At 34.6% G+C, this 16,608-nt stretch overlaps 1 protein-coding gene across 1 annotated transcript in view; it reads left to right on the forward strand.

Annotated features, from left to right (window-relative positions):
• UBL3 (ubiquitin like 3) overlaps window positions 1-15,176 on the forward strand; it is an 85,599-nt gene extending 70,423 nt beyond the window's left edge. The window contains exons 2-5 of the mRNA XM_032150554.2: window positions 3,197-3,305; window positions 8,210-8,296; window positions 12,734-12,811; window positions 13,122-15,176. Of these exons, the coding sequence (XP_032006445.1) occupies window positions 3,197-3,305; window positions 8,210-8,296; window positions 12,734-12,811; window positions 13,122-13,174 (327 nt within the window). The 3' untranslated portion in view covers window positions 13,175-15,176. The remainder of the gene's footprint in view (window positions 1-3,196; window positions 3,306-8,209; window positions 8,297-12,733; window positions 12,812-13,121) is intronic.
• The last annotated feature ends 1,432 nt before the right edge of the window (window positions 15,177-16,608 follow it).

The raw sequence follows: 16,608 nt of genomic DNA on the forward strand, positions 1-16,608 counted from the left end.
ACCTTGTGATCCGCCCGCCTCGGCCTCCCAAAGTGCTGGGATTACAGGCGTGAGCCACCACACCCGGTTTATGTTTTTCTTTGTGTGTATTATTCAACTTAGGCTGCCACAGCAAAATACAGTAGACAGGCAAAATACCATTGCCTTCTTGCTGTCCCCACCTGGAGGGCAGGAAGAGAGGGAGAGAGCACAGGAGCCGAGCTCTTTCTCTCCTTAGAAGGCCGCTGTTGTACAGATGAGGACCCCACCCTTATGATCTCGCTTTAATCTTAATTACCCTATCCTCCAGACACAGTCACTTTGGGAGTTAAGACTTCAATAGAGAGATTTTGGGGAGATGCAAGTCAGTCCATAGCAAATAGGCATTTGTTCTTTTGTTCCCACAATACTGTTTTATACCTGGCTGCTTTCTCTCACTTAATATATTGTGGCTCTCTTTTCATGTCAGATCATACAGGTCTTTGTCTCATGTCGTTTAACAGCTGCATGGATTTCCATGGTAAGGATATACTATCACTTATTTTCCCATTTCCATACTGATAGACATCAGGGAAAATCAAAAGTAGGCTTTGGTGTCACCTTTACAGATCCTAAAAACTGAATCTATTTCCTTTCATCATTTTTAAATATTATAATTTGAGTAAAAGCCCAATGGAAATTAATTTTAAGCTTAAAAAATTTTAAGAAGTATTTAGTTCACATAATTTGCATAACTGTTAATTAGGAAGCTTGAATTTAATTATATTTTTTCTAGTTAAACACAAGTGGCTGAACTATTAGGGACAGAATTTCTTGGACATTAATGACTGAAGAACCTTAAATATTCCATATAAGTTCATAGGGTAATATGTATTTGTTATTCCTACATTAAGAGAAAGCCATGAGTAGTAATGTATCTGTGAGGACTAAAATTCATATTGTGTTGCATAGATGTTAGGTTCCTTGCTTGAAGAATTGCTTATTACTGATTTGCTATAGGAAATAAATAAGGTGGTAATTCCTTAGAGTGTAATCATTCTTGCAGACTACTTCTTGAACTTGTTCGAGTGGAACTCAAAGTTTTTGGATCACTTCTTTACAGCAACATGTTTTTATTAGATCTCTTCCTGTATTCAGCTATTTGGTATAATTTCATTCTAATTAGGAAAAGCAGCAAGAAATTCTTTTTTTTTTTTTTTTTTGAGACGGAGTCTTGCTCTGTCGCCCAGGCTGGAGTGCAGTGGCGCAATCTTGGCTCACTGCAAGCTCCGCCTCCCGGGTTCACGCCATTCTCCTGCCTCAGCCTCTCCGAGTAGCTGGGACTACAGGTGCCCGCCACTACGCCCGGCTAATTTTTTTGTATTTTTAGTAGAGACGGAGTTTCACCGTGGTCTCGATCTCCTGACCTCGTGATCCGCCCGCCTCGGCCTCCCAGAGTGCTGGGATTACAAGCGTGAGCCACTGCGCCCGGCCAGCAGCAAGAAATTCTTATTGGGCATATTGAAAAGGCTTTTCACCTGGAATGTAGATTATTTTCTTTTATCTTCTAAAGAACTTTTAATTGAAATATGTAGGTAGAATACAGGTTCTAATATGAAATCTACTTCTACTCCATCTAATATGAAATTCATTTGCATTACATTGAATCCAGAATTGTGTACATGCATTTTTATAGGGGAGATATTTTATAACTTTCAACAAAATTTTCAAATAATAAATTTTCAAATTGGTGAGGTGCTGGGAGTGACATTGGCCATGGTGGTAGTAAAGATAGTAAATCAGTGACTGCTGTAATAGGCACCAATTTATTCATTGTAGACTCTGACATCTTAAAGATTTTCTGGTATTTTTAATAAGAAAGAAAAACTAGTCACTAAAAAGGAGAGCTTGGATAACCTGGGACCTGGCACAATTCAAACTGGTACAATGAGGTTCTCTGTTCTTTATATATAAAGAAACTAGGCTAGATTGCCTTATCCCAGGGCACAGCTCTGGACTAGACCCAACTTTTAGTTGGATCTTACTTACTCTTTTAACAAAGGCCAGGAGTAATAGAAACAACACTTGTATTTCTGTGACTTACAGGGAAATACATAGATACGGTGTTTTTTAAAAATAACATTAAATTAATTACAACAGATAAAAATTAAACATTTGGGAAATACATTAACAATGGTATAAGCAAATATATATTGACTTGGAAATGTGAAGCCAGTAGATCTCAAACACTTTAATTCTGTTATCCCCCTTAGGGTTATCACTGAGGGTGAATTTATATCCTTTGTCCCATGTGTCCTACCTTACTCCCCCTAAAAAATATATGGTCATGCAGTTGGGACTAAAAGAGCTACTATTATTGATTCCTTCTTTAACCATGATAAAGTTCTTTAAAATTAAAGTTTCTTGGCTGGGCACGGTGGCTCACACCTGTAATCCCAGCAGTTTGAGAGGCTAAGGTGGGCGGATCACTTGAGGTCAGGAGTTCAAGACCAGCCTGGCCAACATAGTGAAACCTCATCTCTACTAAAAACACAAAAATTAGCTGGGCGTGGTGGTGGGCACCTGTAATCCCAGCTACTTGGGAGGCTGAGGCAGGAGAATGGATTGAGCTTGGGAGACAGAGGTTGCAGTGAGCCAAGATTGTGCCACCACACTCCAGCCTGGGTGACAGAGCAGGGACTCTGTCTCAAAAAAACATATATAGTTTATTGTTAATTTGTCTAGGTTTTAATAATTTTCATAGGATAAAAACTTATATATAGTTTATTTTCTTTATATTTTTTAAGAAGTAGAATATCAACTAAATTTTTTTCTGTTTAGTGACAAGATCTGCAGTGCCAACATTTTTATTAATTTTTGGGTGAAAATGTATATTCTATAATAATAGTGATAACTTGCAAAAGTTCAATTCTGAACATTGTTGGAGTGATTAAAAGCATAATGAATTTTGGTTTTCCTGTGTTCATTTATTATGGCAAATATGTCTGACACACACACACACACACACACACACACACACCCTTTAAATAATAGGAAATAAAATCAAATATCAAATTCCCATTCTTTTTAAAAAAGTTTTATAGAATTTATTAAATAAAAACCACAATATGGCATTGGTAATAATTTAGGATGTGATTGAAACAAAAAACCTTTGAGTCTTCTTTTTTACTTAAAAAATTTTTAGATTTATGTTAAAATGATCATTGTCTTCTTTCAGATAAATTTGCGCCTCATTTTGGTAAGCGGAAAAACAAAAGAGTTCCTGTTTTCTCCTAACGATTCTGCTTCTGACATTGCAAAGCATGTATATGACAACTGGCCAATGGGTGAGTGATATTTTTCTCTTGAGTATGAATAATGTTGATTCTTTATACCCTACCTTGTCTCACAAACATTTTGAGACTATTATATAACATTTAAAAGAACAACCGAAAATTGAGAGTATAAGGCTCAGATTTAGAGGATCATTGTATCCTTCCTTATCTTGCTCTTCAGCAGTCTCATTCCCAAATGGTAAAGGAGCCCAGGATGCAATGGCTCTGCTTCTGCCTTAAAACTGTTTTAATGTAAGCTATGTCACCAGGCTGGAGTGCAGTGGCGTGATCTTAGCTCACTGCAAGCTCTGCCTCCCGGGCTCAAGTGATTCCCCTACCTCAGCCTCCCGAGTAGCTGGGACTTCAGGCGCGTGCCACCACACCCAGCTAATTTTTGTATTTTTAGTAGAAACGGGGTTTCACCATGTTGGCCAGGATGGTTTCGATCTCTTGACCTTGTGATCCATCCACCTCGGCCTCCCAAAGTGCTGGGATTACAGGCGTGAGCCACCGTGCCTGGCCAAAAAATATTTTTAATAAAGAAAAATGCAGCCAGGGATGGTGGCTCATACCTGTAGTCCCAGCACTTTGGGAGACCAAAGCAGGAGGATTGCCTGAAGCTAGGAGTTTGAGACTAGCCTGTGCAACATAGCAAGATGTCATCACGGCTAAAAATTTAAAAATTAGCCAGGCATGGTGGCACGTGCCTGTAGTCCCAGCTACTTGGGAGGCTGAGTCAGGAGGATCACTTGAGGCCAGGAGTTTGAGGCTGCCATGAGCAGTTATCACACCACTACATTCCTGCCTGAGCAACAGAGCAAGACCCTGTCTCAAAAAAAAAAAACAACAAACAAACAAACACAAAATAGTGAATATACACACACCTTCATATCAGTAAACCTATTTTTACCAAAACACAAAGTAACAGGAAAGAACAACTATTTTTAACAGATAATACATTCTCTATGGTCTTCTCTAGATAGCCTATTTAAAATTAAGTTTGAAACAAACTTAACTTCTAATTCATGTCAGTTCTTATGTTCTCTGAACTACTGTGAGGTCAAGATGATTAATGTCTGTCTGTGATTTCCATTTTCAAGCCAGTAACCATAACAGTCTTGGAAAATGTGTTTGGTATTTCTTCCTTTCTCTGATTTTTTTTTTATATAATAAGACTGTCAGCTGGGCGTGGTGGCTCACGTCTGTAATCCCATCTCTTTGGGAGGCTGAGACAGGCAGATCACTTGAGGTCAAGGAGTTCAAGACCAGCCTGGCCAACATGGTGAAACCCCGTCTCTACTAAAAATACAAAATTTAGCTGGGCATGGTGGTGCACCCCTGTAATCCAAGCTACTCGGGAGGCTGAGGCAGGAGAATCTCTTGAACCCGAGAGGCAGAGCTTTCAGTGAGCTGAGATTATGTGTCTGCACTCCAGCCTGGGTGACAGAGCGAGACTCCGTCTCAAAAAAAAAAATTGCTTCCCTCAAGTGGATTGTTGGTTTATTTTCTTCCTTTGAACTTCCCCAGTGTCATCTTGATCCTTATGTCATGTATCATAGTGATATGATTTTTTTCAGCTGATTTCACTTAATTTTATTAGCAGAAGCAATTTGAACTTTTAAAGGACAAAACTTGTTTTGACAAAGAACATAGTATATGTACAAAATGAGTCAATTAGATCAGTGTTTCTCAACCTTAAATAATATATGGAACTTTTCTAGAGGAAGATAATTCTTGTAGATCTCTGGTTGCTGACTTAAATTATTTTTATTATACTGAGTATTTTAAAATGTAGAAACATAAACCCAGTTAAAACTCTTTACTCTTGTTAACTCATATACACAATCATAAAACTAAAAAAGATTGATTCAGAAAATGCAAATATAACTCTGAAACCAGTAATGTTCAAATTAACAACATTAATGTGCTAGATGATGTATTTTTGCCAAAGTCAGCTCACTGCTTACACCATGAATACTGTTGAGTTTGTCATGCCTGTGTTCCTACGTAGTGTTTGATGACCAATTTATCTGTAGAGTCACCATAAAACTTTTATTTATACAGTATAACAAATTGTTATTCAGTTTTCTCTTAGGTAGAATGCATCATTTACCTGTTAAGTGAACCCTTGTTCTGATCTCATTAGCCTCTTAACAATTAAAGAAGTACTGACTGCTTGGCGCCAGTACAATCATAAATTTAATGCACAAGTGAGTACTAAAACCCCAAGGCTGCACTTGGTTATAAAGTGACTATTTAAATCATCTAGACAATCTCCTCCAGATTTCATTAAAATGAAAATACAGATTTTCCAGATTTTCATTAAAAAGAAAATACAATTTAAAACTTCTTGAAGAGGACTTTTAGAGCCTAAGGACATGGCTTTGTGGATTCATAGGCCTAAATTTAAGAAATACTGATTTAGACAAATACTTGCAACTACTGGATCTTTCTTCGCATTAGTAACCAAGCGGCTAGTTTCTAAGTCAGGGAGATACTGAAGCTATAAAGGTTATAGCTAAGAAAGAATTTCAGAAAAGCTAAAGAAGACTAAATTTGGGCTCTAAGAATATTGGCTATTCTTTATAGCCAGGCAGGAATAGATGGCTATCAGTATGAAAAGCATTTTTAAATACCCAAGAATGGTGTTGTTCTAAGTGTGATACAAAAGGATTACCTTTATGAGATTTTTTTTGGGGGGAGCAGTCATAGTTAAGTAATAGCTTTTGATATATGGATATTATAGAAAAGATAACACAAGGCAGAAAAAGGGTAATCACTCGGAAATTTATTTGGGCAGTATTATAACTTAAGGTAAAAGAAATACTTTTACTTTCATAATTACTTACTTAGATATTAAAATTAGTTTAAATTCAAGTATAAGTCTTTGCCATAAATAGTATCCCAAATGAACAAACCATCTACCAGTACTGAAAATTGATTGTATCAGTGGATGTTCCCTTATTTTCAAAAAAAAGATTGTGATTCCCAGTATTTCCTCAGGTTGCCAAATCTACTCAGCAGTTTTAGACACTGCAAGGAATAAAGAGAAATACTTTAATTTTTATTTTACATAAAATATTTAAATTAAAAATCTAAGTCTATATTGTATCACATAACGTACTAAAGATCAGCAAATTAAATACTTATTGATGCTAATAACCAATGTGTGGCAAATATTAAATCAATAGCAGAAAATACTTCGTGCAACATGCTTGTTGAAGGAATTAGTTTTCCTTAGCATACCCTTATGCTATTTAGTGGAAATATTATTAACAGGTGGAATAGTCAGACACATAGCTGTTATTGGGTCAAAGGTTCAAAAAAATCTATTATACTTAAGATATGTTAATAACACCTGAAATTCTTCATTTAAGCTATATTCTAAGATTTCTCTAAATTTTAGATCCCCGGAGAGGGGAAGGGAGATAGCATATTACACCAGTGAAGTATGTGGAAATCATGACACTCTGTATAAGATAATGAAACATGGGGCTTCAGGTTTCTGCATCTCAAAAAAAAAAAACTCAAGTATTTTTAGAATATTAGTCTTTGTTTCCTGTGAATTAAACAATTACTATCATTTACCTTTGTATCTATGGAGCACTTCCATCTTGACCAGAAATATTCTATTAAACAATAATTTTGGAATTGATGAATTCAAAGCAATTCATACTATAGAGTTAGAGACTTATTTGATCTTTCTTCTAGAATAGGAGGGACTTGGGAGCAATGGGATCAGAAGGCAACAAAGCCTTACAGGAGAGAGAAGAGGGAAGAGACTAAAGGCATGGGGCGGGGGCAGGAAATGACGGATTCATTTCTCCTCTGCTCATTTCTGCTGTGCCTAAGTTACCTAGAGGCAGTGGTTTTATCAAATTCATATTCATCATTTTGAATAGTCAAAAAAAGGGCAAAAGAAAAGTCTCTAATTACTTCCTTTATCTTCTGTCACTCTTTTCAGAATACTTTAAACTGTTTTTTTGTGTTGACCATTATCTCTTTCTATAGGAAACAAACACATTAGAATTGTTGACAAAAAAGACAAAGGAATTCTCAGATCATTACTAAACTCAAAGCTTAAATTGTTACATCTACAAGCTCATGAAAATTACTAACCCTTTACCCTACCATAACACTAGTGTCCTTAAACCTTTATTTTAATGGAGTGGTTTCCATCTTTTACAATAATATAAATTGTAGGCTGAAGTTAAATATTCTGTTACGCATTCTACCTACCAGTTTGTCTTATTTTCTTTGTGTGTACACTTTTCTAGCTTTCATATTTGTACAGTACCTCCTAATATATATTATTTTTTCGGTTTCTTCCAAGTATTCATTTTGGGCGAGGTGTGAACTAAAGTTGTATCTTCTCTAATGTTTACTAACTGACTTCAAATAGACAATAAGATAATATATCAACATTATCCAAAAGTAAACACAGTTTTTTTGTTATTCTCAATATCAATATATTAACTGTTTTTTAGATCTTTGTTAAGCCTGCTGTTGTCTGGCCTTAAATCTACATTTTAATAGGTACAAATATTGGAGCATTATAATACTATGTGTTAATTACTGGTAATTGAAACTAATTTTAAAATGATACTTCTTTTTACTCAGTAGGTCTTTCCCAACTCATTTGTATTAACTTTAAACTTGGGGACTGCAATTTGGTACATTTTAGTATTCTTTAAGAAGCAAAACGAGTCTTTTTGCAGCTCTTGCTACTTCAGAAGAATAAGCAATAACCAAGGTTGTGGTAAATGTAGGAATAGTGACTGTTTCTAATGGTAGTAGGAAGCTCCAAGGGCCTTCTTTGTACTCTAACTGGTTTGGATCTGAATTTTTGAAACAATATAGTAGTACCTTAATTATGTGTTGGAATATACCTAACCAGTTCACTGGATTCTTTTCAGACTGGGAAGAAGAGCAGGTCAGCAGTCCAAATATTCTACGACTTATTTATCAAGGACGATTTCTACATGGAAATGTCACATTAGGAGGTAACAGCCACCTTTGTAATGGGATTTAATGTCTGTCTCATGGTAGCATGATTCACTTGTTTTAAATGCTAATGTCTTTGAATTTACTAAAAAAAATGATAAATTCAAACTATGAATTCTGCCTATTTCTGGTATGCCTACTCCTTCACATTGTATATTCTGTTAAATTTAATTTTAGTACTGTAGTAAGTATTTACTACCTTGTGAAATAAACTCTATCCCAGTATAGATAGGATTCTATACCTACTATTTTTTAAATGTAACATTATTATATTTCCAAATATAATTCAGATGTAGTATTTTAAACTTAAGACTGGACACACAAACTAGGAAAAATTTATAATAGTTTTCAAATATATGAAGGGATGTTTTCAGATGTTTCTACCTGATACAGTTGCTAATCATGTGAGAATAAAGTAAGTGGCTGACATTAGAGCAGCATTTTAGCGTAATAGTTGAAAGAACAGATTTTGGAACTAGACTATTTAAGTTATGTATTAGCTGCACTACTTACTGGCTGTGTAAACCTTGGGCAAGTGACTTAACCAACCTGTGTTCCAGTTTCCTCATCGGTAAAATGGAATTACAATAGTGCCTACCTCATAGGTTAAGAAGGGTAAATTACTTTATATATTCAAAGTGCTTACATGCATAAATGGTGCTTGGCACATAGTAAACACCTTAATTGTTAGCTATTATTGTTCTTTATATATGATTGGAGAAATGTAGCTCAATATTGCCCCCTTATGGGGTATATTTTCTACCATCAACAGGATTTGTTTAGTTTTGAAAATAGGTATTTCAAATATATTCAGATAATTGGAAATTTATAGGCAAATGAAATGATCTGTCTAAATATATATTTCACTAAATTTAGTCTGACTTTTTCCTCTAAACCTAACATTTAATCTATTTTTCCTTAAAGGTAGAATATTTGCATTCATTCATTCAGCATGTATTTATTAAATTCTTATGTGCCAACACAGTGCTAAGCACTTGGGAATACAGGATTGAATAAGACAGAAGCTCTCCCTTCAGGTTGCTCTAGTATTACATGGAACAAACAGATAAAATGCACTGGTAAAAATCCTGGGCAATAAGGGCTAAAGTAGATGAATGCAAATGATTTTATGACAATGTCAAGTGAGTGAAACATTTCAGGCTATAATCTCACACTGAGTTTCACTAGTAGTGTTATAACTGGTCTAAAAAATGCTGCTATCTGCTAAGAGATATCTGGCACTTTAAAATGGAGCTTTTTTGATTTGTGGCTTTTTTTTTTATAGCTTTTGTATAAATAGATGGACCAACTCTTAATGCTCTTCATGTAAGAATTGACTGTTAGCTCCCTGGCTGTATTGTACATTCATTAAGGATGGGACCATGTTCTAGTCTTTTTAAAATTCTCCATGGCTCATACAAGATCTTATGTGAATTAAAAATTGGTAAATGTTGGTTGAATTTGATCTATTGATTATATGAGTGAACCTTGAAATGCTCCATTTCCCTTTTGAGTATTGATCTATGTAAGCAATTTCCCACCAACTCCATTCCTTAATTATCTTTTCTGTTGTGACCTCAGAGTTTGAACTTCATATTAAAGCTCATAGAATTTGTGTTAAAATCAAAACTATTGATTCATTCCCAATAAAGTATAATTTTTTACCAGTATTTCTTTGAAATCTGTTTTAGAATAATTAACAGATTGACTTATATAATTATTATTGTAATTCTGTGTTGCTGCCCTTCTTTTCAAAAACAATAAACTATCTCTAGCATAGAAGCATGGCCTGGACCTCCGCGTTAATAATTGTAGCTGGATGTTTGAGCAAGTTTGGATAACAACATTCAACTATTTGCCTTTTGGGTCTCAGTTTTTCTCTTTATCCTCCCTGTGTTCTTCAATGTGAATAATAAAGAACATAGCACACAGGGAAATGCAACCATCTTTAAATATTTGAGTGGCCTGTGTGGAAGAAGGCTTTGTGTGGCCCTAGAACTTGCTCTGTATAGTCCTGTGAATTAGACTTAGGATCAATAACTGAAAATCAAAGACAGTTTTCTATTCAGTATAGGAAAGAATATGTGAACACACTGAACTACCTAAAGAAAGAATAGACTGCCAGGGAAAGTTAGTGAGATCTTTTTATAGGTGGTGGTCAAGCAGTGGATGACCACGAAGTAGTGGGTATACAGCCATGGGTGGAATTCAGCCATTGTGCGGACAGTTAAAGTAGGAAGCCTGGGCATTCTTTGCCATTCTTGAAATTTTCTCCTTCAGTTAAGTTTCAGGTTGAAATGTTTGGTTATCAGATGTCTTAAAACATAGCCCTGAATCCCCCTTTTTGAAACAGAACCTTTATAGTCATACAGACTTTCATTTCATTAAAGGAAAGACGTGACAGCAGCCTTGTTAATCGGAGGGTGAAGAAGATGATCAGCTAAAGCTTTGGCATTCAGTATGGCCCAGATTAGCATTTCCAAAAATGTGGCTCTGAAATGGTGGGCATGAGACTCATCTAGGATACTTATTTTAAAATGCAGATTTCTGCATGCCCTCTCTCCCCAACCCCCATCTCCTAATTTTACTACCGAATTGAATTCCTAGGTGATTTTTATGTATGCTAAAGGTTGAAAACCTCTATTCTGGATATTGTACTGTGTCATAGGAGAAAGCAGAAGCATCCATAGTGAAAGGAAGAAAACGCATTTTAGATTCTGGTATTCCTCTTCTTTCACATTTTTAAATGTTATTAACATCAATACCTACTATTTCTAGTTAAAATTCAGATGGAGAAGAAAAATAATAGCTCCCATCCCACACATTACATTTGTAACTTCAAATGGTAAGGCCTCTCAGGAGCTTTCCAGGCCTGACTTTTTTTACATTTATATCTCAGTTCACCTACCTTTTTTCTCAGATTCATTTTCCTTGCTATCTCAAAATGATGATGGTAGTATATACTGAATGCTTTCTTTGTGCCAAGCTCTGGGTTGGATTTTTTCATGGCCAAAAAATCCAATTTTGCTTGGATTGTTTGATTTAGTGGACACAGCTACAAAGGGCAGGTAATGGAATTAGTATCTCCAGTTTAGTTGAGGAAACAGAAGCTTAGAGGGTAAGTAACTTGCTGAGAGTTACACGGTTGGAAGTAGCAGAGATGAAAATTTTTAATCCAGGTCTGTCTTATTAGAGTCAAGAAGACAGGTATGAGAATGATATACAGCTTGGTATGTGTGCATTTTAAGTTCAGTTCAAGGTTTGAAATTGTTGATCAGGCTTTCCCAACTATTTAGTGAAAATTTTAATAACATAAAGTCTTACTTACATTTTGATTCAAGTCAGGCCTAGGAAGTTACTCTAAAAGCCTCCCTTTTTACATTATGTATTTGTGGGCCATCGTGCTTCATTTGAACATCATAGGTTAAAAGTGTAGACCAAATAATGGCTGGCCAACTTTAAATAAGATGGGAACTCACCTTGAATATATGAAATAGTACTAGTGTTGAAGATAATTAGGATTCTTTTTAAAATCTGCATGTTAACCATCATCCTATAGAGCAAGTTTTAAAAAGCAGGTAGCTGGAGGATCATTATTGCTAAGTCATGATCTTAGGCCTTACTTCAGTTTGTAGTTTTTGAAGAGAGGGTAGTTTGAGGTGTCAGAACTAAAACATGACAACTATAGAAACAGTTCTAGACACTAAATATACCAGCTGTTTCTAATTTTATACACAGAGTAACAAAGGGGTTTACCATGAAACTCAGTGTTTGTATTTGCCTTAGTGGACATGGGTGTGTGTTCTATGTCTGAAATATTTCATGATAAAATTTATTAAATTTATGAGTGAAAGAATGTTATAAAGACTTGATTAGGAAACAGTGATTATTGATAATGCCAAGAAAGTGATTATTTTAACCTAATCTTTTTAAGAAAATTCTTTTCTAATGGATGAATATAGGATGAGAATAAATGTTTAAAATCAAGTTTATTTCTTGCATTTCTACATCATAGTAGCCTGTTCAGTGCAGTAATTTTATTAGGCAATTGGCAAGTAATTAGGTTTAGAAATGAATATCTCTTAATCTAAACTTTTACCTAATATAGAAAAGAGTATTCTTTTAAAAAAGTTTAATCCTTTCTCCTCTAAAGGTAGCCTCTGATATTAGCCAATTACATATTTTTTTATATCATTTCTTAAATAATATGGATAAATGTGTCAAGCAAATGGCTATATAACTGCAAAAAAATTTTTTTAATTTAAAATGTTATTTCTGATAATATTAACCTAATTTTGTGAAGGTACTCTGAGTTAAGTTCAATCTGTTAAAGAAGTCATAGAAAAGCAATCAATTTTTAAAATGGTTTTAAATCTGGATAGTGATTTTAATAGGTCGATATATGTGTAACTAATCATCTTTTGCTTTTCACATAGCATTAAAACTTCCTTTTGGCAAAACAACAGTGATGCATTTGGTGGCCAGAGAGACATTGCCAGAGCCAAACTCTCAAGGTAAGCCATGCACTGGAAAAGTATCTCAGTTGAGGCACAAAGACAGGCATTCAAAAATGCTGGGTTTTTCTTGGACATGCTGAGGGAAAGGAAGTTTGCATAGTTTATGAATAGAGATTGTCAGGCAAATAACCAGACATTTTTGAAGCATGCTAAAATTAAAAGAACATTTATTACAGCTTCTTAATTTTGAAAAATGCAAACATTTTTAAAAACTCAAAACTACTTCTTCCTACACTTGATTGCCTAGCCCATTTTCCTCTCCAGTTGTAGAATTTTTATAAACGAGGCTCTTCTTCATTTTCCCTAGGTCAGAGGAATCGTGAGAAGACTGGAGAGAGTAATTGTTGTGTAATCCTGTAAACACTGTCTGCCTAGTGTGATGTGATATAGTCTTTGTCTTTCATGCTGCTGGGACAGAAAAGACCTGACATTGCTTCAGAAACCGTTCAGAACAGTCTGCCTGTAAACCCATGGAACTGAATTACCACATGAACACTGTCATCTTTTCTCATGAAAGTAAAAAGAACTAAGAACATTTTTCACTCTGATTTTTTATTTCTTGTATTTTTTGTTGAGCCGTTTTAAAACATACTGGTTTTTGAATGCAGTCAATCTCCAGGGGAAAAGTTAACAAGTTATCTTTCGTAGCAGAAACCATTTTGCTGCCACAAAACTTGCATCGTCAGAACTAATAAATCAAGTATTCCAAATACAATTTTCACTAAAAAGATTGGCATTATTTTCCTCATCAGCAGAATTTATAACAGTTTATGGTATCTAGAAATACTTACATATACAATTCCACACTGGAAGACACTCAGCAATTAATGAAGTCAATTACTGGGCCAACTTGAGAGGAAAAAATGGAAAAGAAACTAAAATGTTGGGTGAATTCTACCAAAGTCAGCCGTGGTGGCTGCACTGGCACAGAATACTAAACTGAGTGTGACTATTTTCACTGCAACAAATGAAAAAACAAAATGTGCCTGTTTAAAGCACTCAGTAGAGGGCTGATGAAACTAATTTTTTTTCCTTTAAGACATGCACTCTTGAGTCCTACAGTAACTGAGTGTTTGTTTAGACAGCACAAGAAGGGGTGAGAGTGCGTCTCCTAGCCTTAATGTGGGAGGGTAGTTCCAGTCACTCATCGGCTTTCATTATTGTGCAGAAATGTTAGAAAACCTCATTGATCAATTTTATGTATTTGAGTATCAGCGAATTGAAATTTTCCATAATTATCATTAATTTGTAATCACATCCAGTGTCATGCTTACTCCTTAGAGAGTTCACATGAATTCTTAAAATTAAAAAAAAAACTCCATAGTACTAATTTTGTTTCTTTATATAGTTTGTGTTTGATATTAGTGCTTGCAATTGTATTAAAGTCAAAAGCTGGTTTTTATGGCATACACAATTAAGAATGCCACTTTTTCTTTTATTTCATACCAATAATTTAAAGATTGATATGCTTAAAACAATTTGCACAGCACTAAAGCATGAGCTACTTTCATCTAAACCTGTAAAAATATGAAAGATTTTATATTTTTTCACTGGGAAGAAATTCTTCCTGGATGAAATTACAAATATGTGTAGAATATATTTAATAAAAGACTTATAAAATACCTAACTATAGGACTTAAAATATAGATTGGCGTGTAGTATATAGAACAATATTCCATATAAATAAGTTTAGCCTTTATAAAAATGAAGTTGCAGGCTGACATTACATTCTATACTTACTACGTGTCAACAGCCCTTACAAACATTAAATGTAAATGGTTTCAAATGGTCAGCATTGTTTAAATGTAATCAGGTTATTTTATTCATTGTTAACGCTTTGATGAAAAGGCTTTATATGCAGTAGATCTACAAAAATACTGTTCATACTGATCAGAATTAAATTTGTATAGAGCAGAGTTTTAAAATGAATGTAAATAGCACTAAACATTTTCTTTCTGCAACCTGTACTTACAGATTCTTCCTGTAAACTAAATTTAAAAAAAAATGATAGTGCATTTTGGTGGTAATTTTAAAGGTCTTGATTAGGTCAATAATTGTTTAAGCACTGTCTCATTCATGTTTTCTACTTTTATTTCTTAAGCTTTTAAAATTCATTTAATTAATATTCTGTTGTTGGTTTGGGGAGTATTCCCAATGTATCTTTGATATTTAACCTGGTTAATTTGTATACAGTCACAACAATGGATAGAATTATGTAGTCTCTGTTATCACTAAAATGTTATATTCAAGAGATGTTAAATATTTATATGCTTTGTTGACTAGCTGAAATGTGAATTCTGTTAGTGTTGACTAAAGAATCTGGTAGTTGCTTAATTGGGCAATTAAACAATTTATGGCTCTATTCTTTTGTTAAACTCTGGTAATTATTTTTAATACCTATTTTCATTCTAATTACTCTTTTTTTAAGTTAAAGACTATCAGTTAATTAAGATTGAGTTTTTATGATGGTTAAAAATGATTCTTTATTGGTTTTTCAGTGTTTTTCTGTGTGTTCTCAGATTATATATTTCCCTCAGTTTAGAGTTTGCTAAGTGAGATAAACTGGTTCACTAGTAGAGAAAGAATTACGTCGCTTAATACCTAATATCATAGTTGTACAATATGAAAAAAAAGAATAAAAAGTAGCAGTAAAATTATATACTGAAAACACCAAAAATTTAGATGCCTTAATAGTATATACATGAAAATACTCAGCTGTCCCTTTAAAAATAATTCCTTGGACTGCCTGGTGGTTAAAATACGATTCCTCATATCCAAGGCTACTTTTGAGGATCCCTCTGCCAAAAATATAGCTCACTTATCTAAAGGTGAGAGCTGCATAGATCCAGTAATGTACATAAAGCCTGAATGAAGAGCCTATGTCCCTGCCTAACGCTGGTGTCTCACTCATCTCCTTTACCTAAATTGTCCTGAACTTTGTTAAGTGTTCTGGACAAGGCCAAGCTTTTCTTTATTAAAACCTCAGCATGTCTCCCTGATCTGAACTATTTGCTTTCTCTTCAAGATAAGTTGTATTTTACCATGAAAAAATACAGGATCTAACATTACCATTCACATTAAATGAAGTTTCCTCATAACATTTATCTTTAGTTTTATGAAGTCATCGTGACCAATGTTACAGTAATTTCTGTTAGCTGATTGTGGTAAACAATGTTTAATGTGAAAAGAAATTAAAACTTTCTTCATCTGTTGTAGAATATTTCTCTTCTTTAAAATGACTTCTGTTCATAATTCTGTGTATTTGCCTATTCTTTATTTCACTACTGTTTTTGTCTTTTTTTCTTTCTTCAGTTTATGATACTCTTCAGTAAAAATCAACATTGGGCCAGCCTTTGCTATAGTTTAGCAAAATCAAAGAGAAGTATCAGCCAAAATTTAATATGCCTTCATACTGTTTTTATTTGTAACTTTTGTGAGCATTCCAGTTTTTTTTCCATTTTTGTGTTATGATATGGTCACTTGTTAGCCAAATGGAGTGATTGGGGTGGGGGAGAAGGCACATGACCTATAATTACAAACAGCTATAATTGAAACACAGCTGCAGGCTGTGTTGGAGTCTAGGCACAGTTTTTGTGGCCAGGGTAGGGTGGGGTTCTTGGGTGTGAGCAGTGGTGGTTGGGTGTGACTCCTGGCTTACCCTGACCCCTGCCCGTTGGTGTGTTTTCTTCAGAAGGCAGCGGCTTCTATAGGCTTTTACACAGGAGGTGGTTGACTTCTGAAAGAGATCATGGATAGAACTAAATGAGAAACACCAAGTACTTAAATATCAGAGT

The sequence above is a fragment of the Hylobates moloch genome, unplaced genomic scaffold (genome assembly GCF_009828535.3).
Source record: "Hylobates moloch isolate HMO894 unplaced genomic scaffold, HMol_V3 SCAFFOLD_4, whole genome shotgun sequence".
In the NCBI taxonomy this organism is placed as follows: domain Eukaryota; kingdom Metazoa; phylum Chordata; class Mammalia; order Primates; family Hylobatidae; genus Hylobates; species Hylobates moloch.